Below are 27,993 nucleotides of genomic sequence, written 5' to 3'. Positions count from 1 at the left end.
GTGTGGTTGGTTTTTAGGACTTTTTTGGGATGGAAACAAGGCCATGAGTGGTGAGAGTGAACCAAACAAGTAACGTTGGAGACTCTAAAACCAAAACAATGAGCTCAAGGACACTATGAAACTTCATATAAAGCTGGAGGGAACTTTAGAGGAGCACGGCGATACACATATTTGTATATATATGCATAGAAATTGTCTGAAGGTCAACAGGCACCAAAAATGCTCTGGTTTCCATTTGCAGTCAAGAACGTCTGACAGATGAACAAGAGGAACACATTTGCCGATGTGCAATTTGGAAAAAAACATCTGCCATCACCTGATTTTTAAAAAAAAACCCAAAAAAACTGCATTCATAAACAATCGGCAATCAATGGAACAGGAAGTCTTAGATCAGACTTACGCTGGACACACCCGAGGGTTTTCAGATGATGACCAATGATCTGTGAATTTGTTACCTTGAGCCGTTCTTTCCCTTTCATATACGCAGCATTGACCAAAGCTTTTTGAAAATATTGGAACATCTTTAGTGAAATTGTTTTGATTGCAAAATTTAAGTATGTTGTATTTTTAAAAATTAAAATCCGAGTTTTTTTCTTCTTGTTTTCAATGCAGCGGACATTTAAATAAATGATCTCTAGCCGTTGCTTATCACTGAACTTGTATTTCTGACAGTAATCAAATATTTGGATTTGAAGGCAGCACTTCTTTCTGGCAGCTTCCTGTTTTCCTTACACGGCCAACTATTTTGGTCAGGATACTTTCTAGGAACTCATTAGGAAATCACAGACTAGCCAGTCACCAGAACGTGTTTAAACTCGCTTCCCTGTGATGATTTTTTTTTAAAAAAGTCTGGCTTGTGTAAGTCACTTGTCATTGTCTCAGTGTTTTTGCTAGGAAGGCTTCCCACCCCGACTGCTACAAGTCCAAAATGGCTACAAGAAACACGGGGATAAGGTCATCTGCAGTTCAATCTCTTCATTTTCTGCTGTTCCCGGCACGTTTACAGGACAAAGGGAACAGGAACAAGCAGTGTAACCAGAAGCCAAAGCTTTTTTGTAGATTTTTTAAAATACTTTTTACTATATTTCTTTTTATACTGCCTCAGGTCAAGTCTAGGCTATTGTGGTGCATCTACTGGGATGCTATGGAAATCACAGAAGGGAGAGAAAAGCTCGGGAAAGGTGTATGGATTCATACGAAACCAGGAGCTGCGTGCACTTTTCAGAGCTTAGATGAGACTCTAATTTGACCGTCTACTTCTGAGGAGAAGAACAATGTGTCTATTGTGCCGAGAAGGAGTGGGATTAGAAGAATAAGACTTGTTATCTGCAGCTGTTGATCTCTCGAACAATGGCAGGAACAAGAGAATTAACACAAGACGAGGAAAGAAAAGACGGGGCAGGAGAGGACGAGCGGTGTAGCGCAGCTCAGTCTCACTCCTCTGCTGAAGTTCATTGACAGGAACACTTGTGCAACCTTTTCACATAACACAGCATATGACCAGTATGGACCCCAAACCCCCTTCCCTCTGTCAGGTGTACTTTAAGACAGTATTTTTCAGCTCCAAACCTCATGTTTTTCCTCCTCGTTTTCTTTCTTTGCGCTTCTTTCCCCTCCCGCGGCGTCTTCACACAGCTCGAGCTACATTTCAACAGGCAGCAGTCTGACTGGGTTTAGTGACATGTTGTCATGAGTCTTATATACAGAAGAGAAAAACAACGTTCAGTGCTCATGTCATGTAGTTGGTGCTTTCCTCTACATTTTTTACACATCTTGGAACCTGTGCAAGGAGAAGCCCACTGTCTTTTTTCTTTTCTTTTTCTTTTTTTTTTTACAGCATTCACACATTTATACAGGTTAAACATAGAGATTCCACAGGGGCCAAAACGTCCAGAGTTGCTTCAGGGCTCCACAGGTTCAGAGGTCACTAAGATCCACTCTGCGTGGGTCAAGTGATGGTTCCACAGGTCAGTGTTGCTTCAGATCAAAGGAGACCTTCTCAGAAGTCCTCCAGGCCTGGATTCACGGCTGGTTTCACAGTTAACAGTCAGAGAGGCCATCGTCTATGACGTGAAGGTCACTGCAGCATTATATCTTTGAGGTTTTCCTGCAGGATGGTGTCCTTCACGGCGTGGAAGACAAAGCGGATGTTTTCTGTGTCTACTGCAGTGGTGAAGTGATGGAAAAGCGGTTTCCCTCGGTTTCTCCTCTTACGACTAAACAACTGCACCAGGAACGCCTGGAAGAAGCAGAGGAGGAAGAGTCTTTATGTGCGTGTGTTCACATGTACTATACTGACGTAAATACAAGATCAGACCGACTTTTATGACATAGCAGGAGGATTGGACTTTTTGGCGGTAAGATATTTTTGTTGTGGAACTATTGTCACATACGTAATGTTAGAGGGATGGATGTTCATGTTACACATGGCCTAAGCTTCAGATAATGAGGTCAATGTACAGTGGAGAAAAAACACTATTTGATCCCCTGCTTAATTTATACATTTATTCACTTACAAAGATGTGAAGAGTCTCTAATTTTTATGGTAGTTTAATTTTAATAGAGAGATATTGCCCCAACAACAAAAAACACACACCCATTACATAAAAGTTATAAATTGATTTGCATGTCTCCCACAGATTGACTATGTTCCACTGTGGGACACAGATTACAATCAATAAATCAATCAGTCAGTTACAGATACTCCTGATATCAGCTTGTCCACTAGACACCGGTCCAGAGAATCAATTTCTCCCATTCCAACCTCTCCACCACCATGAGCCAACTGCTGAAGGACATCAGGGACAAAATTGCAGACATGCACAACTGTTGTAGTGATTGTAAAAGATCAGTCACCCTCGCGATCGGGAGCTCCATGCAAGATCTGGCCTCACAGGGTGAGGTTGAGCATGAGAAAGGTGGTGGATTGGGATAAATTGCTGTGGTCAGACTGAGCTCTTCGGCATCAACTTGACCCGCTGTGTTTGGAGGAGGAGAAATGTTGAGCATGACCCAAAGAACACCACCCTCACAGTCAAGCACGGAGGTGGAAACATTATGCTTTTGTTTTCTGGGGCCACGTACTGCAACAGCCGGAACACTGAAGATGAGTCACGGATGGGCCATCCAGCATGACAATACCCCAAAACATACTGCCAGTGCAACAAAGGAGTGGCTAAAGAAGAAGCACAATCAGATCACGAGTGGCCTCGCCAGCCTCCAGACGCCAAACAGACGAAAATCTGTGGCTGGAGCTAAAGCTTCGAGTTGCCAAGTGGCAGCCAAGAAACCTAATTTATAGACACTTCTGGGAGTTTCTGTAAAGTTGAGTGAGAATCCCTTCAAACCTGTTGACCAGCTACAAGAAACATCTTACCATCTTGCAAAAAAGGGTTTCTCCATCAAGTACTAAGTGATGTTTTGCTGGCAGCTCAAATGCTTATTCCACTCAATGACATGCAAATCAATTTCAAACTTTTATGTAATGTGTTTTTTTCTGGATTTCTGGTTGATGCACTGTCTCTGTCTATTAATATGAAACTTTCATAAAGACGAGACACTGTTCATTTCTCTGTGAGTGAGCAAACTTATAAATTCAGCAGAAGATCAAGTGATTATTTCTCCCACTGTATGTGCAAGCACTGCTCTAAACACTGTTTAAATATTTCTACTCTTGATGCTGTAACGACAGCAGATATCCTTAATATGGTCAACTAAGGCTCTGGCTGCAAGCACGGAAGCCCCACCCACCTGCCGTTTAAACCTTCTGTTTGCACAGGAGAACCAATCTGAAGAAAGGAGCTAAGAAAGCTTGCTTCAAACAGTGGATGAACTGAGGGGCCTGATCAGAACAGTGCAAGATAAATAAATCATGCAAAATTAATCCAGTAGAGTCCAAGAATAAAAATCTAGAGCTACAGGGAGCATAATAAGTCTTTTCCAGAAGGTTTCTCAGTAACCAGATAGCATGGAGGTGGAAGCCCTGAAAACAGCTCTCAGTGCTAAGCAAATGTGTTTCAGTGACTCCTTTTCATCCTTCATGAAAGGAAAGGAGCTAATGCTGCTGCTCAGTTTGAAGCGATGCTCTATCTGACGGTTAAAAACAAAACAGTGATCAACACGGCTTACAGGCTGTGAGAAAAATACTGGTGTATTTCCTCTTTTATAACTAGTTAAAATGCTCACATGTTTTAAACCCTTAAAAATATGCTGAAAACTACTAATCTTATGCTTCTGCGCTAAAATCTGCTCGTCACAAAGCCGGCGTCTACAGGAGAAAGGAGCGAGGAGAAAGAGCGAGTCAGCTAAAAATTGTAAAGGTCAGCGGTTCAATACCTGACTGCATTAATGTGCATTTTGAACCCCGAGTATGGATATTAGGTTTAAAGGCATACATGGGATGGATGAGATTTGTAGTAAGAAACCAGTACCAGTACTTAAAAACATTTAGAAAGCTGCACTGTAACACACAGGTTGCAGAGAAACCCAGGTAGTATTAGTAATGCGCTCGTTTTGAGTGTTGCTCTATAATCCAGCTTTTAGGATTATCATTAATTATCTTGACTTCAGTCACGGATGCTAAAAGCCTTATTAAAGAAGCAACCTGGATTATCTCTGCAGAAACGAGAGAAAATATGAGTTGGCAGAAAAACAAGCCTTTAATTAGCAGTATTAATGTTAACTGTATTTCTTTTTTAAAATAAAGCCTTGGTAATAAACTGATGTCTTTATAAATGCTCCTTTACATCTTTCATTGTTGCCCATAACAACCTACGTGTGTGATGACAGAAATTTCGGTCCTTATTAGCTTACATGGTAAACAGATAGAGCCTTTCTACTCTACTGAGCACTCAAAGCTCTTTATACAACTTGCCTCAGTTACCCATTCTCTCCCATTTATGCAAACCCTTCCTTATGTAAGTTCTTTTTATCTAACATTTACACAACTGGGATTACTATCTTGTCCGAGGATATTTGGCATGCAGACTTCCGATTAGCAGATGACCTGCTACAGCGACCCATGTATGGGCAGCTTCTTCTGGAATGCATGAAAGTTACCACTGTTGCAAAGCTGCGTTGAGAAAGATAATGGAGCACTTTAGGAAGACGCTCAAAATCTGCAACTGCATTCAGAGTTTTGTGAAACCTCGGGTTACCTGTACGTCCTCTAGCCTGCGAGGGTCTCCTCTGAACTCAGGAAAGTTCTTGCGAATGTCGGCCGTGCGAATCTTTTCCACCAGCAAGTCCGTCTTGTTGAGGAAGAGGATGATGGACACGTTCAGGAAGAGCTTGTTGTTGACGATGGTCTCGAAGATGTTCATACTCTCGACCAGACGGTTTGTCCTGCGGTCCTCCATCAAGACCTGGAATCACATTGGCTCAACATTATTCTTTGTCTAGTTTGATTTTTTTCAGGTCTTATCTGCATGCCAATTAAGGGTTCAGTCGTCATCATATGACCGCTGACTTGAACTCGAGCCACGACTGTGGGAACAATGAAGTTTCCTCAGCGCACCACAAAGAGAGCTTTGTGTTTACCGCAAATGTTGTGTGTCTCTCTGATGTTTCTTGTGCATTTCGCAATCCCAATTGTCAAGAGACTCGTCTGCCAAACGCTCCGACTGCATCAGCATTTCATAATTAGGCTGATAACGTGTTTTTTTTTTGTGTGTGCACGTACCTGGTCGTACTCCGACGACGAGGCCATGAAGAGTATCGAGGTTATCCCGTCGAAGCACTGAAACCACTTCTGCCTCTGGGACCGCTGCCCTCCAACATCCACCATCTTAAAGGGAATCTTTTTGATGACAAAGTCGTGCTCGACAATCCCTTTAGTCGCCTTCCTTGCAAACAAAATGTCTTGCTTGCTGGGAATGTAGCTCTGAAAAAGGATATGAGAACATTGTCTTGCAAAGTAAAAAGTACAGAGTGTGCTTCAGATTAAACCAGTCACTATGACTCACCAGTTGTCCAATACGATCCAAGTTATCCAAGAAGTATTTGACCGACTCACTCTGCAGACGAGAAGGAAAGAATCCATTACAGCCGCGACACAGACCTGAGTCATCTTATACGCATTAAGCAAACTTAAAAGACTCAAAATAATCAAATTATGGCTCTTGATCACATTATCGGAACGATTTCATTTCTTGTATTTCTTCCTTCTTTAATTCTCATTTCCATGGAAGCTGTCGTATTGTGGTTATTAATTTAACAAGACATCAATCGTTGCAACAAAGGACAGAAACCATGTGAACGACCACAATCATATTAGTCCCATCACATCTGTGCAGCTCGCAGCTTGATCACATCTAGTTATCGTGTCACACAGAACCTGCCACGAGTCCACAGCTCTTCAAAGCTCAAGATGACATTCAAGCTGCACTGATCCACATTTTCCAATCAACAAAGGATCAAACAGTGACTTTTGATATGAAAAATCGCGGTTACAAACCCGCAGAGAATATAAACCCGAGGTGTGGCTCACCACAGGTTTTGGCTTCTTTCGGCTCATTGTGCTGGTGTGACAGCCCCGTGTTGTGATCTAAAGATCAGCCGTTAGAGAGAAAAACTGTTTTCTATAGAGGCCCACAATCACACCCCCACAGTTTTAACGCTGTTCTGACATCGCGTTTATCGAGTTTGTGGCAGAAACGACTCGGATTTGCCCTGATGATCATTTTAGAGTAAACATTAGCATGCCAGATACATTTAACTAGACATATGTGAACGTGGGAAACAATAAGGTTGTAGTTATATTCCCATCATGACTTATCTGTGCATGCTTCACATCGTGACCCCTATGCAAATATGCGTTTTAAATATCTCTTTGTTTTCGACTTCGTCTCTGTAAAGCACTCTGAACGACCTTGTTTCTGAACACAGCTGTTTGATTTGACTGCACCAATTTTCCAGCTGGAGCAGAGAGCTATTTTCACATTTAATAAACTTACAGTGAATAATCTGCCTAACGGCAAACAGCAGCCAGACAAAGTTAAACACAGAGATATTTCACTTTGCGTTTCAGGACACAATAAAAATAATCTGCTCCCTACCAGCTCTTAAAATTCAACAACATCCTGATAGATAGTTACACTTTGTTACTATATATTCATTAAAAAAGTGTGTGTGAAAAGCCAAGTACATCCTTACTCCTTATAATGGTAATTAGCAACCAGGTGCACTTGATTAACTGATCATCAGCAAGTGTAAACACAGCAATTAGGTGTTTGTTAGCACAACGCCAAGGAGGAAAGCCTTTACCGATGATCTTAAAGAAGTTAATTGTTTCAATGTGGGAAGGACTATAAAGCCATTTTAAAGTAACTTTAATCCCATCACTCTGCAGGGAGAAAGATTATTGACAAATGGAAAACAGTCAAGACAGATGCCAATCTTTGCAGGGGTGGAAGGTCCAAAAAACTGAAAAGCCACATCTCAGGCTCTGGAGGCCTCAGTTAGCATGTTAAATGTTAAATTTCATGACAGTACAATCAGAAAAACACTGAACAGGCATGGCTTGTTTGGAATGGCTGCAAGGAGAAAGACACTCTGAAAAGATCATGGCAGCGCAGCTTTGCAAAACTGCATCTGAAGAACTCAGAGATCTGGAACGCTGTTCTTTAGACAGATGACAACAAGGCAGATGATGTTTAGAAATAATGCACAATGCCACTAAAGACAGTATATCAACGCAAACACCTCACGACAGCTGTCAGCACGGTGATGGAGGGGTGATGATTTGGGCTTGTTTTGCAGCCACATAACCTGGGCACTCACCTAGTCCCTGAGTGTATCATGACCTCCTCTGTGTACCAAAGTATTCTAGAGTCTAATGTGGGGCCATCTGTCTGACAAGATAAAGCTTTGTCTAAATTGGTTCATGCAATATGTCAATGAGCCCAAGCACAGCAGCAAATCAGAGGAGCTGGAAAAGAAAAGAATGAAGGTGCTGCAACGGACAAGTCAAAGTCCAGCCCTGTCTGAGGCTGTATTTACATCATTTTAAGACTTGTGCTGGCTATGGTACACAGATGGTGTCCTTTCTTTTTACCATGACTGTATACAGACCAGAAATACTCACACAAATGAGAGATTATAACAGACAACACACTGCACAAAAGGTAGGCTGTGGCGTCACAAGGCGACCCTGTGATGAATAAATCTGGTCGCACGTGGGCACGTATCAAAACACAACCTGACTTCCACACACAGCCGATTTACACGGAGAAGGGAAATGAAACCGAGGATAAGAAAATGTGATGAACGTGACTTAATTCACAGGAATAAGGAAACACAATAAGATGACTCATGCGTCACGCTGTACAGTTTCACCATGTTCCAGTCTATAGAAAGAACATGATTCGAATCATTTCATATCCTCTGCAAACATCCACCGAATCAGTCATCAGGGAAGTACCTAAAAATTACCACAGTGTCTGCGCTGAACACACAAAACTTAATTTGGTGGAATATCCCAGTGTGCTATCAACTCTTTCACTTTAGATCACACAAGATTATCCAAGATCTTCGCCGACTCTTTCTGAATGCATATAGCACAGCTGAAGTTTTTGGATGTAGCTTTCCTGATACTTCAGACAGCGGTTGGTTCCTTTCATGTTTGCTAGCTTCGAAACTCAATTAGACAACTGTTGAAACTTGAGATGTGTAGTCCATTACTATGAGCACCATGTGTGCTTTTTTGTCACTGCTCCACCATCCACTGTTGTATAGTAATGTGGTTTAAGCGCACACCGATCTTCACTGCAATGGATCGCACAGCTCACTCAGGTTTTAAGAGGCTGCTAATTGATTTTCATGCTGCTTGGAAATGAATGGAGACCAGCGGGTGCCTGCAGCAGAGGAAAAAGGTTTATTTGGTTTCTCTACAGCACGGGAGCTTGATCTTCAGAGTGTCGTGCTATTCTCATGTGCTGTAAATGGGCTGAAAGCAAGCAGGAATAATAGGTATATGCATTTCAAACTGGAATCAGGCTGATTCCCAACAAAAGTTTAAAAATGAACCTTTCTCTTCCTCCCTCAGGAAACAGCTGTGCGTGTGAAAACAGGAGAGGAGAGGGGGAGGGAGGGATTAGCGAGTCAGACAGAACTCAAAGTTTCAAAGTCAGTTTAGCACTTGCATCACACGCACACACTACAATATAACATTATTCCTCTGTAATGCCGTGCTGACAGCAGCTTTTTCCAGATGTTTCGGTTTCTTTCAAACTGATCAACGAGCAACAGTTACAAAAAAACTCCAAAAAACAACTCTTACTCTTCATGTTGGCCCTGACATGCCCCATAACAACCAGGAAACGTGACCTCTGAGTGGGTGAGATGTGAACCGGTGACCCCGCTGCTGACCTACGGTGTCATTGGCAATAGGAAACACAAAGCCGGGGGGCTCTGATTGGTTCAGCCGGACACGAACGGCAGGGGAGGCTGGTTGGAGGGAAAAGCAGGGAGAGGGGAATTCCCAGAGATGAAGGGATACGCAGACACACCAGACAGACACAGACACGCACGTGAGTGTGCGCCCGCAGACGCAATGACACGCACGCACGCACACGCGCTCAAGCACAGATCGTTTCCACGGGCGCTTCAACTGCCATCAGCACAAATGAAACAGTCCGATCATTCATGCGGTCGAAGCTTCAGACTGAATTTATTTTATTAGATCAAGGATGGATTTTAGTGCCTGGTAATGAATAAAATATAGCTCTGGGCGTGCATGTGGGCGTGAGCACGTATGTGTGCGAGCGTGCATGTATGTGAGCCCGTGTGTGAGTGTGCATTTGTGTGTGTGTTGAGTAAGGCAGGAGGAATGTCTCCATTCATGGTGTGAATGGGCAGATTAGAGGCTTTATTCCAGCAAAGACCTGAATAAGCTCCTGTTCTGTGTGTGTGTGTGTGTGTGTGTGTGTGTGTGTGTGTGTGTGTGTGTGTGTGTGTGTGTGTGTGTGTGTGTGTGTGTGTGTGTGGGCACAGGTATATGTGTCACTGAGTGTGGGACTAAGTGCAGTGCTACTGTGGGTCAGTCCTTTCAATTCAAATAATAATAAATACTATTTTTTATTAACTAATGAATAATTTTAAAATTTAAAATGTCCACTGACCTTTCCAGAGTGTCATTTTATGACACCACATTGATACATTTTTATTTATTTATTAACAAAGAATGAATCAACACTATTACACTTCATGCCCAAAAGCTTTGAATGACACACCATGAATCCAGTTCTTGAGGCAGGCAGACTGGCACAGTCATCGATGTGCTTGGTGAGTCAGGCGGAGAAGTTGTTGTGTGTCTCATGCAGCGATGATACGGGATTTTTAAGACCGATATTTAGTCCTGTAAAAATCAGATATCTTGATACGTTGGCCAATATTTTTTCCTTTTAGAGACACAAAACAAAAAGACATCGCCTTCATTTATATGTCCATTTGTTCACACTCTCCCGACTCTGCTTAGTCTCTATATTACTATTTTGTCTATTATTGCAGGGTCTTCACCGTACTTAAGGCGACTCGTGTTATGATTTGATGCTAAATAAACACAACTGAATTGAATAGATCAGCTGGTTGTTTGTTGCAAACTGCCCTCTAGTGGACAATCTATGCAACATCACCACTGGTATCACGATTGTAGGGTGTTTCTCCCCTGTCCTCGTTACTTTTTAATTGTCATTTTTCCAAAATTTAAATGTCAATACAGATTAATCAACAAGTAGCTAATACTGGCTAGTCGGGCTTTAATCTCCAGAGCGTTGAAACGAATCAATAAATTAATAAAACTGAGTGCCAAAAACTGCAGTTCCTTAAGTGGCCACTTGAGGCTGGCTCCAAAAATGAGCTGTTCCCCAGAGACCAACGACACATCTGAAACAAGCAATTTTACAGGGAAGAATTTTCATGTACGTGACCTGTTAAACTGAATTACACCTTAAAGTTTTGTTATCTGTGTTATGTATGCCTGCACAATCTGAGGATGTTTGCTGCTGTTAGCTAAAACTGTGCCTGCTGTCGACAGCAGCTTCAAAACTGGAGTTGACCATCTTTTCTTTTCAGTCTATGCTTATTTCAGACAAAGAACTGTTCACAAATTGTTATCTATTAAATTTACAGTATTGGACACAGCAAACTGCTACATTTAAAAAGTGTAAATTTTGCTTGTCAACCTGTGCATGATAAACACGCAGGCTGGGTGTGACAGAAGTCAAATGCAGCATCATCAATTTTAAAAGGGCGAGAAGTAGGAATTCCTACTTTTCTAATACTGAGGGGGAAGCAGTTTCAGTTTGGATTTAAATTAAATCCAGAAAACTTTACAAAACCTCATCAATGTGGCAAATCAATGAATCTAAACCAAGTGTTTCAGCTGTAATGCTCAATGTGATCTATATTTCTGAGCTGAGTTCAAGAAATCTCTAGAAAAAAAAAGCGTTATTTCAGTTCACTTTTCTCCAGATTTGTCTGGAATAGAAACTGTTGCCGATACTCTTCAACACAGCTGTGCTCAGCTTCAGCTCAGGTTTCCTGTTCAGGGAGGGATTATGTTTGAAATCTATCAGTGTAAAACATGCACTCACTAGCTGGTGCAGATCCACCACTATCTTATTTGCAATCCCTGCTCTGGGGATATTTTATGTTTCTTCCTATCAAGGCAGGGATATGCATTATAGATAAAATGGGGTACCACAAACACACTATACACAATGTTAAACCTCAGCAAGGCCCAAGTCATCGATGAAATGTGTGCGTGTGCAGCGTCGCACGCATTTGTGCGTTTATAGCCTCTTTACACCTTTGTGAGACTTCAAAGTCCTCTGAACGGTGCAAAGTCTAAACCTACGCTGACGACAGCAGCCACCACTTACTGTCACTCCTCGATCTACAGCCTTGTTTTCCTCGAGCAGGGGAGGTTCGATGTTTATGTCCTGTATCAAACTGCGTGTTATCTGGGTGTGGTGGGAAAACAGAAAAGCCTACAAGTAAACAAACTCCTTGCCTGTGCTTGCTTTGGGTTTGTTTTTCCCCTCACTATCTCCCCTTTTCCTTCGCTCCATTTTCACTGTGGGAGACTCCCCATCTCAACGCTCATCTCTTTCCACTCCCTTTCTCTCTTCCTCTCATCGGACTCTCCTCCCTCTCCCCCGTCTGCTCGCGGCCCAGCTCGGGCCCAGTTGTGCCTGGGAAAAGCTGATTGCGGTGTCCCCGGAAAACCTCTCCAAGAGCGGCAAGAAAGTGGAGGCGGAGAGTATCTAACTCAGCACATTTACTCCACAGCAGACATTTTGGTTTCTTGCTGTCGAGAATAAGGCTGCTGTTGCTCCATGTTTTGTCCGAAAAGTGAACAGAAAAAGAAAACCAGCACTTTTTTAGGTAGCGTTTAACTTCCTTTATCCTCGATTGGGCCCCAAGCACATGCACATAAATCATTTAAAAAAGAGATGACAAATATAAAGTTAAGTTTGACATCCCTGACTTAAACTATTTTACATCATGGGCCACTTTGATGTTAGGTTAGGGCCAGTGAAAATCCCCTTTCTTCCAGTGTCTAACCACACATTTAATCCCTGAGAAAACGTGTGCAGTTTGGCAGGTTTATTCAGGCCCCTGCGCCTTATATTTCACACTCTTGGTCTAAGTAATTTCAAAAACAACTGGGCACTGTAGTACACGTTAGATGTGTTGGGAACTTACTGCTTGAATTTGGTGCATTGGTAATAACTGCATGCAGCAGGACAGTGAATCAGGGATTGCCCAATATTAAATAGAAATACAGTGTTCATGGGCTCACTGGTTAAAATGTTTTAGCTCTACTAGCAGCATGGATGAGATCTGCAGTGTTGCTCAATTCCAATAGTCCAAACTAGATGATTTCAGACAGTGAATTGCTGGAGAGATGAAAGGAATCAAAAAATAGAGTTTAAGTTGTAGATCGGCACGGTAGCTCTGATATGCAGTTCATATTCATTCGTGCTTTAATACCAGTAGCAATTGACAGCAAATAGTGTCGTATTATGGGTCACTGCTGAATCATCCACTGACATTGAACATCTAGAAAGCCACAAATGCCTATTATTTTTATTTATTATTACTTTTTTTACCACAGCACTTCACTTTGCAAGGCTGGATGTACTTCATCACACCACACACGCCACAGACTGCCATGTATAATACATGTAATGCACGATTTTTACACTCCATTTATACTTTGCAGTAAGAAAATGCTGTGATTTTAGTCGCGAGTTTGCAGAAGCTTGTTATCAGAAGCGTCGGCTCTTTGAAGAAGCTCTGGAATGAGCTGACGGCTATTTTTGGTATCAGCTTGTAGCTCCTCACTAAACTCACAGCATTTCCTGTTTACCTGTGACCTCTGGAGTATGATGAGGGCCCTGTGAAGTGAAGCAATCTGATTTCATCAGGAAAGAAAAACACATTTTTTCCCCCCTTTAAATTTACAACTTTAACCCCTTAACTCCTCGAGTATCATATTTCATACATTCAGTTTTTGTGAATTTTTGACACTTCTGCATCATCAGTGTGATTTCTTTTCCACCCAAAAAACTAAATTAATGAATTTTTAAGTCATACATTGTAAAAAAAAAAGCCAGATGTAGCAAATATGATACAAATCAAAACGCATATATGCAAATTAAAGGGTTTTTCACTACAAGCGTCGTTCACCCAGTCTCACACACATTCAGCCTCTGTTTCTATACCAAAACATTCACGCACACAGTCATCCTCCGATTGGGTGAAACTCTGGGTATTGAGCCACTAGACAACCCGCTGTACCTCCCGAGCCACAATAATGATGTCAGTGGGACAGAATTTAAACATGGAGGCTAAACTACTGTTTTACATCATAACCTACACAAGCGTTCCCTTTACACCTGCGGTACACATCTGCTAGAATTGCTTCAAACTCAGTCTGGACCCATGCAGAAGAAAAGGAGTGTTGTGCAGCGCGTTCGCTACACAGCCAGCAGGTGTTTAATGCATTGCTGTTTTTGGTTTCTTTATGGAATTTGCTGACAATCAGAAAAACACTGACTTTCACCAGCTTTACTCCACTTTAAAGCAAATCAAGAGCTGAACCGAAGCACTCAGTCCACTTAGCCCACACAGACTGTACATCATTCACAACACTGGAACAGCAGCGATTTAAATAGCTGTCTTGAGGTGACGAGCAGATTGCGCGTGTTTCAGAGTCAGTGTAGATTGATACTTTTGAACAAGTCTGCTGATAGAGTGGCACCAGGCCACGAGCATCAAAAACGCCTCTAAATGCGAGTCCTATGCGTGCTGGCCTTTAGAGAGAACGATGCCTGCAGGCCTGTGTGCGGCTGTAACACACCAACTTTATCACGCAGCAACTCCAGATAAGACAAAGCGGTCTGACCCAGAGCTGTACATCTCAAGCACGCGCACACAGTTTGTTGAGTGTGAGACAGCGGAGACAGAGACGTAAGCACCTTCTATGTGACTCCAGCTTGTTTTGTCACCGATAAAAGCGTAACAAGGTTAAAGGTCGTCCTCACAGCCCCGAGCAGACAGTAAAGCTGCTGCGTCACTTTCAATAAAGTCCAAATAAAACTAGCTGTTACAGCCAATGCACGGAGCACAGACAGCGAGCCCAGCTGGTGATGCCGATGCCGTGAGACATTCCCTCTGTTGACAATATGGTTAGTGATCATTCATGACATTCTGCTCAACCATTGAGTGTCATTGACAAGCTGTCCGGCCCTTCACAGCATATCTGTAGACGTTTATTGGACAAATGGTTTCTCTAGCCGGTCTGTTTCTCACAAAATGTTCTTTAAAATATAGCAAGTGGCTGTTGAAAGGAGTCTATTTGTTTTTGTTCCTGCGAGACGGGAGAATAAAAGATGAACTTGGAAAAAAAAGCAAAGGCTGCTCGGGCTAAAGACAGCAGAAAAAATATCTGCCAGACGTGACTCATCTTAGGAAGTTTCATATGAGTTTTGAGCGTTTCACTTATTTTTAAAAGCTTATCTGGTTCACTGTTTTGTAAAATGACATAACGAAATGTTATGATGCCTTCTGATGATGATTTTGTGGATGTAAAACCTTAGGAAGAGAGACAAAGATGATGATAAAAATGTCCTCCATCACTTTCACTGTAATAACTTGCATATCTTCTGTGCACTCGTGGTGAGTGGTCGTTGCCTATAAAGAAAACATTTCTTGTGCAACCCACTGGTGTTGATCTGTGTGTGTTTAATGTTCTGCACGTTGTTAAAAGGGAGAACTGCTCTGCTGTCTGTGAGGAGTTTCACGTTTGTGTTTGCTGGATGTAATTCAGGAGAAGAGACTCCACAGAGTGCACTTCAGTGGCTCCATTTACAGTCAAGAGGAAAATAATTACATCTTTGCAACGTCTCCAAAACAAAAAAAAATGAAAGCGAGCGAGCGAGAGAGATAAGGAAGTTATGCGAAAAGACAATAAATACTTTGGCTTCACTCGGTGCAGTACTAAACAGTTAACTGCAGCTTCTTTTTCAGCTGGCAGGTATAAACATTTCTAATGTGATCCGGTTGCTCTCTCGGATGTTTTGAGCACATCAGCGACTATTAGATCAGAGAAAACAGGCTGAGGTAAATCAGTTACCATGCAAATATCTCCTGCTCTCCACATCAATATGACTACAGAAGTGGAATGCAAGGCTACAGTGCAAAGTTTTTTTCTTCTTCTTTGCAATATTACTCAGTCAGACCGCTAAGAGCAGAGGAAACGGAAACAGGACAAGAGCATGATTAGTAATGAGTAGCAGTTCTTTTGTGTTTGCTGTAAATGTTGTTTGCCATCATATTGAAACTTAAAAATGCAATTCTAAATTTAAATGCGGACACGCATGAAATCATCAGGTCAGCCAGTGACTATACCCAAATCAGAGAGTGAACTGAGAGGTGCTTTTTTTGCTGAATGGGAGATTTAACATTTAGTAAGGATTTTATTTAGAAATGTAGTTGTTTACGGATCCTGGGATTTGGTCAGGAAATCAAACACGAGGAGCTACCTGTGGTTGCAACCCCTCCCAAGAAGGGGCAGATATACCAGATATATCAGGCTAACTACTCAGTGCAGCAGAAAGGCTCAGGAATGCTTCAAAGAACATGAAAAAGAGCCCCGGGAGTTGACCTTGACAACCAGCTTGACAATTTCGGAGATTCGATTCAGTTCAATTCAATTTTATTTATATAGTGCGACATCACAACAGCAATCGCATCAAGGTGCTTCATATTGAAAGGTAAAGACAATCAAATGAGCCCGTGAGCAAGCACATGGCGACAGTGGGGAGAAAAAACTCTTTCTTAACAGGAAGAAACCACAAGAAGGACGAGGCGCAGGGAGGCGCGGCCATGTGCCACGAATGGTTGGGGGTGAGGGGGACAATGGAGAGCCAGAAATGAATAATAACTAATGGTTGAATGCAGAGTGCAGATAAAAAGGTGAGTGATAAAAACTATGTGTTTTCTCAGAAAGGAAAGTTTTAGGCCTGATCTTAGTAGTAGAGAGGCTGTCCAAACTGTGAGCTGGTGACAGCTGAAGGCTATGCCTCCCATTCTACTTTTAAATATCCACGAACTACAAATCACACATGAGACGATAATGATCCCCGTCCCAATTATCCCAATGCAAGTGAGCATCTACACAATGCAACAGGAAAAATGTGATCCAGGAAGGCCCCGGCAGCCAAAGGATCCACTGCTCACATCCCGCTGCTCAGGACCACAGAGGACGTGTCCAAGCTCCAGCAGGTCAGCTGCGTCAACAGTGTACGGAAATCAACACTATTAGACCCGTGGCTTTGCGGTGGCTGATCGCTGTTTATAGTTTATGGAAAAGTTAAAGCCTGTTAATTAAATGCATTCTCACCCAAGAGAGCTGAAGATGATGAACTGGGCTAAAAAGCAAAAAGGGAAACTAATATATCTGAGCTGGACAATGTACTGCATTATTACGGCTTTATCGTTTTTGTGTTTTATTGCATTGTTATGCAGTATATACACACACTACAAGTTTACAACAAGCTTTAGTAAAACAACAGCCCCTCTTTCTCTCTCGCGCTCTCTCTTAGCATCTCCCTTACTCTTACAAAATCATTATAAACAACGTGACAATTTCAGCCTCAGAAGCCAGCGGCACCTTCAAGAAGAAAGGCACACCATTACAACAACCTTTTAAACACGTCTCCCACCGATTCTGGGGGTTACCGCGGCTTTAACCCGAATAATCATCTTCCCGAGGTGTCTACCAGGAAATTCGTGCTCGAGTTTTGCAGTTAAAAGCAATGATTTGTTTTGCTCTCGATATAGCAAAATAACATGTACATCCTTCAGTTTGAGAACTGAGATCTGGACACAATGCATTCGAATGCCGTCTTGGACTCTGGAGGATTATTTAGAAGCCAAGTTATCATAATTTCATTGTTCAGCTCACCAACCCCTTTTTGTCACACCGCCAAGTACAATGCAAGAATAAACGTTCCCCGTATTGCGTTACATTTAAAACATGCGTCGGACACATTACTGTTACATTCTTCCAATATGAGAGCGGGTTACATCAGTTCACATACAACCAGTTACATCAAAGTAGCTCTTAAATTAGCGGTAGCTGTTTGTGTCAGAGCTGTTCCAGTTATTATTTTGAAATATCCTTTTCTTAATCTGACCCTCATGCATCAAGCTGCGATATTGAGGTTTCATGGAAGCCAGATGAAAGCCAAGAGAACACTAATGAAATCAAACCATTAGTGTTGCAATTCCTGGTAATATTTTGTTAAGCTCAGGAACTGAAGAGACCAAACTCCAGAGCTGTAGATATTCAAAGAAATGTTCACTTTGGATGTTAGATATCAAAGATACGTCCTCAAAAGTCATTTAAGCTGCTTCTTTAACAGAAAGGTCAGACGTTATTTTACTTGACATTTTCTTTGGCCAAAGCTTAAAGCCAGTTTATCTGGTTTAAACAACAAAAAACCCCAGACTACACTGTGTCAGAGATTTCAGTATATTCATATATTTCTTTACATAATACCACATAAATCATGTTAAGTATTATAAGGTGGGAAGTGTACAGAAGAAACTAGAAAATAACACTAATGAAGAACTGGACATTGTAGAGTGCCGTGGGAAAGTATCAGCCCACTTCCAGATTTCTTTTTTTTTTTCATATTAGTAACACTTCAATGTTTCAGATCATCAAACACATGTTCATTTTAGCCAAAGATAACCCGAGGAAATACAAAATGCTGTTTTTAAAACATGATTTCACTTACTAAGGGAAAAATCTATCCCAACCTATGTGAAAAAGTGATTGCCCCCTAAACTTAATAACTGGTTGCGCCACGCTTGGCAGCAAGAATTGCAAACAAGTGTTTATAATAACTGGAAATGACTTTCAAATCACTGTGGAGGAATTTTAATTTTGTTTGCATAATTGTTTCAATTCAGCAACATTCGAGGGTTTTCGAGCATGAACGGCCTGTTTAAGGTCACGCCTCAACATCTCAGTTTGATATAAATCCAGACTTTGACGAGGCCACTCCAAAACCATGTTGTTTTTTCTGAGCCATTCAGAGGTGGACTTGCTGGAGACGTTTTAGATCATTGTCCTGCTGCATAACCCAAGGTCTCTTGAACTGATGTTCGGATATTCTTCTTCGGGATTTTCTGGTAAAAAGCAGAATTCATGTTTCCATCACTTACAGCAAGTCGTCCTGAAGCAGCAAAGCAGCCCCAGACCGTCACACTACCACCACCATGTTTGACTGTAGCTATGATGATGTTTTTATGACCTGCTGTGTTAGTTTTACAGCACATGTAACAGGACACAAAAGGTTCAGCTTTTGTCTCGTCAGTCCACAGAGTGTTTTCCCAATGGAATCGTGAACTCTGACCTTAACTGACTCATATGAAGCACGCAGTTCTTTAGACATCGTTATTGGCTCTTGTGTGACCTGATGGATGAGTCATCTATGCACTCTCACTTCAGTAGGCTAGTGACTCCTGGGAAGGTTCACCACTGCTCCAAATTTTCTCGCTGTAGTCACTGGAGTCCCAAAGCCTCAGACTTTGTAACCCTTTGTGATGGACAGATGTCAGTGACTTTACTTCACTTTGTCCGGCAGATTCTATTTAAGTGATTTTTAAAAATTCAACGGGTCTGGCAGTTATCAGACCTGGATGTCAATAATGAAACTCAACTTTCAAAAACTGTTTTTCACACAGGGCCAAGTAGGTTTGGGTCGCTACTTTCCTTTCATGAAATCATCATTTAAAAATCCTGCCAGTGCTACCTGTAACAGGGCAGCCCTTAGCGGCTGGAAACAGTGAGATGGACCAAGGCAAGTGTAGTGGAACAAAAAGTACTTATTTGCTATACAGCTCTCCTTACAACAATTCACTCGTCGAGCTTCTTCACAGCACAATCAACCCTCTAATGACAACCGGCAGCCTTAAATATGTTCAGCTGTCACAGACTAAACCATTCTTCCACTCTCAGGTAAATTCTTAAATCCCAACCTTCCACCACAGTATACAATATATCAATTAGAATAAATAAATACATATCACATTTTCATATTAATAAATATTTCACACTTTAATTTTACACCAAACCCAATATTCTAAAAAAAAACCAAAAACCCAAGCACGAAAAGATTCACCACACTCGCTTTACCAATGGTCGTTCCCGGAAAGGTGGGTAATCATATCTTACAGACACTTTTTTGCACTACTTTTATCCCTAGATTTCCCACACACACATTTGCATTAGTTTTCCTTACTGGTAAACCTTAATCTCAATCTCAATCACCATTCTTCTCTCCTGACAGACAACCACCACATTCCTTGATGAGGAGCAGCAGTGCTGGATCTGAAACAAGGCTACCAAATGATTTTAAAATTCCCAATAAATAGTCAATAAATAATTAAACTTATTGTGTGCAAATGTTTTACTGTGCAAATCCATGCTTAAAGTGCAATGCTAAAAAAAAGGGCTTGATAAGGTGATTTTAATAAAGTTGAAGGTGTGCTCTAAAGTGCTATACAGATAATATAATATAAATAAATGTAGTAAGGAGTCCTCTTCCTTATACTACCCCTTATCCAGTAGACACACCTATGGTATCAATTTCAAAATCCTACGTTGTCTTGTTTTCAAGCTATCAAGATTTTCAGAAAGCTTACTCTAACCTTGAGGTCAGAAGAAAAGATTTTTAGTAGATGCACCTATAACATCAATTTGAAGCTCCTACGTCGCCTTGTTGAAGAGTTATCGCTCCTAACTTAGGTGCCGACGCTGCCCGCCTGCATTTTGTATTTGCTCGGGTCATCTTTGTCTAATATTAAAATTTGCTTGATGATCTGAAACATATAAGTGTGACAACAATTAACGAATCTGGAAGGGGACAAATACTTTTTACAGCACTGTAACTATCACTGACAGAAACACGAGCATCTTCAGTGCACACTCATAGGCCTCTGATATGTGTAAAGGTTGGAAGCTTCTGCCTTAGACTGCTGAACGAGTAAAACATTTTGAACCTTTGCTCTTCTTTTTCTATTGACTGGGTTTACAAAAGACAACAAACACTTTTTGAGTGAAATGCCCTTTTAAACGGTTACAAAGAGTTTGCGTCTATATACATTGTCTACAAAATCCCAAAGAGGGGTATCTGCACCACACGGGAGATTTCTGCAGCAGCAAAAAGGATCAGGGAAATATTTTGCAATGGTTCAGCTAATCTAAAAAACATCCACATATGTGTGTAAAGCAGGGGAAAAGAGTACAAGTAGGATAACAGTTTGTTTCACTGGTGATTTGCTTTGGTTTAACTATAACAAACACAATAGCAGCTACATCGGTGCATGCCCTGGCATCATATGTTGCAACTGAAAGCACATGAAAAAGCACTCGAGCAGAAAAGTCATACTAAATTGCTCAGATGATAATAAAGCTGAATATTCGAAACAACGCTTTGATTTAAGTGCTCATTTTCTGCAGCACTGGCACACGAGCACCTTGCCCTCCCTTCTTGCTTTGCACCCTCTCACCACCTCAGAGTACTGCAGCTTGTTGCCATGAAAAGCACAGACTGACTTTACTGCATCTTGCAGAGTTTCTATAGCAATAATCACTTTCATATAATTACAAGGGTTAAACATCATCCAGTTAAAATTACCACTTTTGGATGTCTCAGGTGGTTAGTGATGAAAGTTCGTAGGGGCGTGGGAGGATATTAAAAGGACTGAGAATAATGTCTACTCACCAGCTGGAACTCGGAGCGTCTCGTGTAGGCCTCCTGTATGCCGGCGTCCGCCCAGAGCGCGCTCAGCGCCATTACGTACAGCTGGAACTCACTGGGCTCGACCCCCGAAGCGCCTACGCGGCCCTCCCACGACATCACCAGCATGCCCTGCTTCTCATTTTCACAGCTCTGCCAGCTGATACCCAGCTTGTCGCGGGCATCCACCAGCACACGCATGCCCTGCAGACACACACAAGAAGAGCAGCCGCCTGTCTTAATGTCACAGATATTTTTCTTACCACACAGATGGGAGGAAAAAAATGAGTCTAGCATTCCTCGTAAACATGGAGTAACTTTAACTCTGAAACTCATGCATTTAAGTCACAGTCTGAACGCATACACGTGTGGCTGCTGGTGGTTTTTTGAGGAGAACCATGTGGGATCTGTGTGGGAGGTCTCTTCCTGAGACTGAATATTCCTCCTTCAGTTCTACTTTTTTCTATTTCCGCCATCTAGTCTCTTGAACAGCTACTCCAGATGTCAGATTGAGGTGGGCTGTAACTTTCTGGAAGTGATGATGCAGCATTTACGCCCGCTTCACACAGCAACTATAAATATATACTTCTTTTTTCTCTCTCTCTCTCTCTCTCTCCAGCCAATTCTTGTGAACAACTGCGAGCATCACCAAAAATGTAAGTTAGCTATAAAAACCTTTGATTTTTGAATCGGTGAGCTCGCGCCGATCCATTACACCCTCACCGGCTCTTACTAACTCACTGCAAATGTGAGGCGTATTTCACAGCATCTCCAAGTCCAGAGCGGCTGAATTATTAAAGAGTTGTTGCTCATCTGTTCTATGGATCGTTACAATGACTCTGCTGTGAATAATTTAAGAGTGTCTCAGGGGTCAAAGTACGTGTGCTCTGTGTGTGTCTGTCAATGACTCATGACCCATCTGAATCTTTTGCAATAGTCAAATTTATTTGTATTGCTTAATCTCACACTGAAGAGGCTTTTACACACCCACAACATCAACATCTCCTGACCCGGCTCAGCGTCGTCTTTACAAATAACATGTGAAAACCAGGAAGTCAAAGAGAGAGAGCCCCCACCACCCACGCTTTTGAACATGGCTATAACAAAAAAAAAAGGCAAATGCAAAGAGTGAAAAGAAGGTTTGACTAATGTATCTACAATGTATGTCTATTTCATGTGCGCGTGTGTGTGCAGTCTGACTTGGCTGCCCTCTGTGACTCAGTGTTGTGGAGTGATTTCAAGTCTGAGCCTGTTCAGACTTTTTGTTCAGAAATGCTGTTTTTGTTTTTAGGAATGAGTGAGATGGATGTGAACCTAAACAAGTGAGGAAATCCCACAGTGGTGCTTAAAACAAAGACACACACAAACACACATGCTGCATTAATGTGACGAACATGCAGACCCACTACCAGCGTGGACGCAGCGAACTTCCCAAAGCAGAATGACCGTGTGAGCTTTGAGTGAGTCACATCGACTCATGACACGAGCCTTATCAATTTACTAATCTGCCTCATTTGTATCATAATCCTCCATATTCCTGTCTGCGTCTCTTCCTGAGTGCCCGCATGTTTACTCCACTGTCTGCTTCCATGCCGATCAGCCTGTCACTGTCTGCCCGTAGCAAGTCAGTTATGTGCGGCTCAGTTTCAAAGCCTCCGAATAATTCAGATGACTGACGTTGTCTTTGCTTTGGCCGATCTAAGAGGTCAGTACCAGAGGACTGCACACATTCTCTAACGAGAACTAGCTTGTGCGTTATCCGGACGTTCAGATGACGTCAGCTTGTGTGCATTTCTGGTCTGCCGCTCATGGGTTACTGTGAATCTCAGCTAGAAAAAGGGGAACAAAGGTAGGGCTAAACACTGGAAGTCAGGTTTGCTTACTGTTATGAGTCTGAACATGTTGGTAATTACACAGAAATGACAGACAGATGGCTGGCACTGCTGCCTCACAGCGAGGAGGCCCCAGGTTCAAATCCACCAGCTGGGACCTCTGTGGAGTTATCTCCCTGTGCTTGTGTTGGTTCTCCCTGGGTTAGGTTAATTTGCAATTCTAAATTGGCCGTAGGTGTAATTACGAGTGTGAATGGTTCCAACCACTACCTTCCCCCCACTGACCAGAAACTGGATAAGTGGAAGGAAAGGTGGATGGATGGACAGGTGTTGCATGGATGTTGTAACTCTTGTTGTAAACTGATTCAGAGTAATTCTAGTTTATCACTGATTATCTGGTTATAAACATTTGAACATATGCATGCACAAAGGCCATAAACAACATTCGCTTTACTTCCCAGGAAGTGCAGGTTGCATACTTCCCACAACTATGACCCAGTTTTTGACCGGACAACTTCCTTATGTGACTGACATAGGATACTTCCACACATGCACTGGCACCCCTGAACTTTTCCAAGCTATACCTTAAAGAGGTGAAAATGTAAAATCCTCCCAGCTCGGCAGCACAAAGTCTGGGCGATCAAGTTAAATAATTCCCAGGTTAAATTTATGCAGGAAGCAGTCTAGCGAATTCACAGCGAAGGAGTGGTCGTACTTTGCTGCGGGCCCTGCACGCGCTGCTCAGGCAGCCTGAAGCAAACAGATAGTCAGACTGAATGTGAAGCAGACTCCGAGTGTACAATATCCTTACTTCATTCGCCTGACATCCACGTGTAAAAACAGCTACATAGAGTAGACGGAGGAAATATCAATAAGACAAGAAAAGGAAAAAAACAGCTCAGAAGATTTTTTTACATAGGATATATGGGGATTTAGTATTTGAATCTTCTGCTTCCTGTTAACTCCAACCAAACTTCACCTCCTCCCCAGCCGTAGAGGGCAACGCCACAGGACGCACAAATTTAAATGAGTAACAGACTTTGATTGAAAAGCTCATTTTATGTGTTACTGGCCCTCAGTATCTGACCACACGGGGCGAAAAAACATTAAAATCTGATGTCTGAGCTGATGGGCTTCTCACAGTCATGGCGTGGTCAGCAGCGTTAGTAGCAGTTGCCTCCGGCAGATGGCTGGAGCTGGCAGGGTTCAGTTTCATTTATAAATGTTGTATTGAAAAGCGGCTCTCTTTCCTGCGTTAATGCAGTCCATCCCGCGAACTGCACTGACCTCCTCCTCCTCTAAAGCGACGCCTGCCTTCTGAGCCCACGGAGCCCCAGTGAACGATGGGACTGCAAGTGACATCAACACCAGCCACAAAACACAACACATGAGCGGGCAGCCGGTGCCAAAATATCTGCTGTGAACCAAACGAGCCAAAAAAGAAGAAAAAAAGAGAGAGAGAAAAAGCAGGCGAATACTTCAAAGAAATTCAAGAAAGGCAATGAGAGATAAAAGCTACCAGAGATAAGAGAAGGGAGCAGCCATCACATGCTCAGTTTAGTTTAGCTCTTTTTTATTGCTGGTATTTATCTTCTATTGTGATAAAGAAATGCACCTCAAAAGTCCAAAATGACTCAGTGATCATTTACTTGCTAGTTAAGGCTAACTTAGATCAGAGGGGTTTTTTGTTTGTTTGGTTCACCTCTGACAATGGTTAAACCACAGATTTATCCACCGCTTGACAAGATAATCACTCAGACCGCATCTGAACTCCACCTCTCCGCTGTTTATTTCTGCAGGCCTAATTGTGCAGCACACCTGTGCATTCTCTTTCAGCTTTATCCGCCCTTCTTTCCTTCCTTTGCCACTTTGCTCTCTCACTCTTCATCAATAGGTTCCCATAAGACAGGGGGTTCCCCGCTACACCTGGTAGGTGACACTGATCTTCCACCAACAACCGCATCTAGCACACGATTGGCTGTTATTCCTTTGTGATGTGGGAAATCCAAACAGCGGCGTCCAAACTCAAAGAAGGCACATCATGTAGGATGCACACACATCATGTAGGATTAACTTTTTTAAGTTCGGTTAAGCTGGGATTGCTTCAAAATGTCCTCGTTTTCCAACACCAAATTATCCAGATATGATTTTAACGCTCATTAATTCAACCACTGATGATAAATTCGTTATTATTGCTGTTGTATCATCTACATAGATGCTCAAAGGCCTTTTTCCAGCAGCCATCAGTCCTTCAGTGGCACATTGTGTCGCCCAGTGAACGTTTATCACGTTACAGGGCTGATTGATCATCGGGAAAACCGTTTTCCAATTATGTTAGCACAGCTTGTGCTGATTAAAGAAGCCATAAACGTCGAGTATGCGGAGCATCACCCAATTTGCCTGCATGAACCTCCAATAAACTCCAGATTTTACAACCACGTGTGCTACTCTCTTCAGCAAACAGCACTGAATCTGCAACTGAGCAAGAGTGCATCACTTCTCAACCAGAAGCTTTTTTTTTCTTGCAGTGGTGAGGTCACTCCAGGATCGTGGCCTTCTGTGCAGATTTGCAAAGAAAAAGCCGCATCCAAAAAGACGGGGAAAAGAGCAGACACTGAACAGAGGGATAAAACAGAAACGATTAATCATTAATGAAAATAACTTCCACTTACAACCCTAATACTAACATTCGCTCTTTATATACTTTACATGACGAATGACTGCAGCGCTGGTGAGGGAATTACAGATGTTTTAAGCAGGGTAATAGCTGGTAGTTTTGGCCTGGCCTATCAGCTCCTACACATCGCGCATTGTGTGTGTTTTCCGGAGTTTGGCTGCTGGTAAAGTATGTGGTGTGTGGGAAGATTGTGTTCTTGATCTGGCCCGAGACAGGACGGTCACTGTATACTTGTGTTTGGGGGAGGGTACTGAATACTGTCTTGTCTGTGCAGAAGTGCAGGCTCTTATCATCCTCGTCTGGGCTGTGTGGCACTCAGGACGGATGTGCTCATCCCTCAGGAATAGTCTGGTATTGTTAGCTGGTGAAGGAGGCCCAGCCATGACAGCAAACAAAGGGACAGGACGCACACACACACATAGACTCACTTCAGGATAAAAATATGCACTATGTCAACAGACCTCTGTGTGTGTTTAAATAAGTGTGTGAACCTTAGTCGCTAATGGCCCAGGCCTGCAGATATAAATTGTTCCCATCATCTTGATTTTCCTCAGAAAATGTTTTGGCTGTCTTAAAAAAATAAAAATCAATCAGATTTATTATAAAAGCTAAGACATAAGCAACTCATTAAAAAAATCTGAATAGTTAGAGCCACAGTGACCTAAAGTGTCAATTACTTGTGAAAACTTTCAAAATGCCCCCTCACTGTTGTCCTTCTCAGATATAAAACACGATTTGGATGTTTAACAAACACGGCAAACATTAGATATGTGGAGGATGAAGGCCCCCTCGAGCCACGTCTTTACCTTCAGTATATTCTCATAGATTGTGTCCCGGAAATCCAGAAGTGCCTTCTGATCAAACTCCTGCCCGTTAATGATGCGCATCTGTTTGAGGAATGTGGACTTTCCGCTCTCCCCGGCCCCGAGCAGGAGGATCTTCACCAGCCGCCGAATGGCTCTCCTCTCCCGGGCGATCATCGCGTCTATCTCCCGACTCCTGCGCCTCGCCTCCCGCTCTTGCGCCGCGTCTCTCTCCCGGCTCCTCTCCTTGCTGCCGACAGGGTCCCGGCTGGCCTCGGCCGGGAGCAGACAGCGGCTCAGGGTGCGGACCACTCCCGACATGGCGAGTCGTGGGAAAAGTTTACCGAAACTCCAGTGGGAAAATGTTCATTATAGGATTTTGATCCCCCACCCCCGGGATGGAAATGGTGCGACTACAAATTTCACGGATAAACACGATAAACACGCGTAAAAAAATAAAGTCTACATTTAGTTTGAGAAGCCGTTATCTAGTCTTCAACCGGCAGACAGCCCGTGTCCATCTTGGTTAGACCTCGCCATCCACAGAAATCACTCTGGACACAGAAACAAAGCCAGAAAGCAACAAAAGAAAGTTTAAACGCTCAAATGTTAGAGGCCCGAAAACAAAAACAGAAAGTTGACCTGGAGTCCGTGTGTTCATCCAAAGCACAACAACTGTAACAACGCTGAGGCTGTGGTATCTGACTCCGTGGGACAGCTATCCAAACTATCCAAACACAGCCAGCGGTTTGTGAACTTGGAAGCTCCTGCGGGCGGCGCTGGGACGGCCAGACTGCTGAGAGTTACTGATAATTCCCGACAGGGGGCGCTAGCAGACGGAAGGAAATACATATAGAAGGAAAACAGAAACATTTAGCGCTGCTGGTGATGCTTTCTCCTGCTGTGTGTGTGTGTGCGTCATCACTGGGAAATGTGGTCCTGCTCGGTTTGAGCACTTTTACAGCTCTGTTTGTGGATGGTTTATTGTCAGCGTCACACAGACTTTACATGTGGTCACAAAGGTTTACAGGCCAAGGTCAAAGATACCTGTGGCCCATTAGCACTGAGTAAAGTGGGGCACCCAAGGGGCTATTGGCTCGGCACTTTATACCCCTGTTGCACACCCTGTTTAATTTTTAAGTGTGCATGAAGCAGGAGGTACAAAAGTCCAATTTACCTTTGTGGCATAGCTGATGATGTTTGTGAGCGTGGGTCTGCAGGCATTAGTTTAGCAAAAAATATGAGACAGAGGCAGTTTGAGTACTAGATCAGGGGTGTCAAACATAAGGCATGGGGGCCAGAATCAGCCCACCAAAGGCTCCAATCTGGCATGCTGGGGGACTGTGTTTTCATAAATTTTG

General features: G+C 42.6%; 1 protein-coding gene across 1 annotated transcript; it reads right to left on the bottom strand.

The window, feature by feature from the left end:
* Positions 1-6: 6 nt before the first annotated feature.
* gna12a (guanine nucleotide binding protein (G protein) alpha 12a) lies at positions 7-27,714 on the bottom strand. Its single transcript, XM_085409454.1, has 6 exons — positions 26,636-27,714; positions 21,306-21,524; positions 5,964-6,014; positions 5,681-5,881; positions 5,157-5,363; positions 7-2,239 (listed from the first exon to the last, which is right to left on the bottom strand). The coding sequence occupies exons 1-6, from the start codon at positions 26,951-26,953 to the stop codon at positions 2,078-2,080; spliced, it is 1,158 nt and encodes a 385-aa protein (XP_085265580.1). The 5' UTR covers positions 26,954-27,714; the 3' UTR covers positions 7-2,077.
* Positions 27,715-27,993: the final 279 nt, after the last annotated feature.

This window comes from Rhamphochromis longiceps, linkage group LG6, assembly GCF_057381845.1.
Source record: "Rhamphochromis longiceps isolate RC_006_pf linkage group LG6, R_longiceps_female_GT1.1, whole genome shotgun sequence".
Lineage (NCBI taxonomy): Eukaryota > Metazoa > Chordata > Actinopteri > Cichliformes > Cichlidae > Rhamphochromis > Rhamphochromis longiceps.
The sequence above is the reverse complement of the archived record's forward strand: the minus strand, read 5'-3'. Positions and strand labels throughout refer to the sequence as shown.

Coding starts and splice junctions, on each gene's coding strand:
- gna12a (XM_085409454.1), bottom strand. CDS start 26,953: ATGTCGGGAGTGGTCCGCACCCTGAGCCGCTGTCTGCTCCCGGCCGAG. Junction 5,882..5,963: donor TGGATCGTATTGGACAACTG/GTGAGTCATAGT, acceptor ATCCTTTTTCAG/AGCTACATTCCCAGCAAGCA. Junction 5,364..5,680: donor CGTCGTCGGAGTACGACCAG/GTACGTGCACAC, acceptor ATGTGATTCCAG/GTCTTGATGGAGGACCGCAG.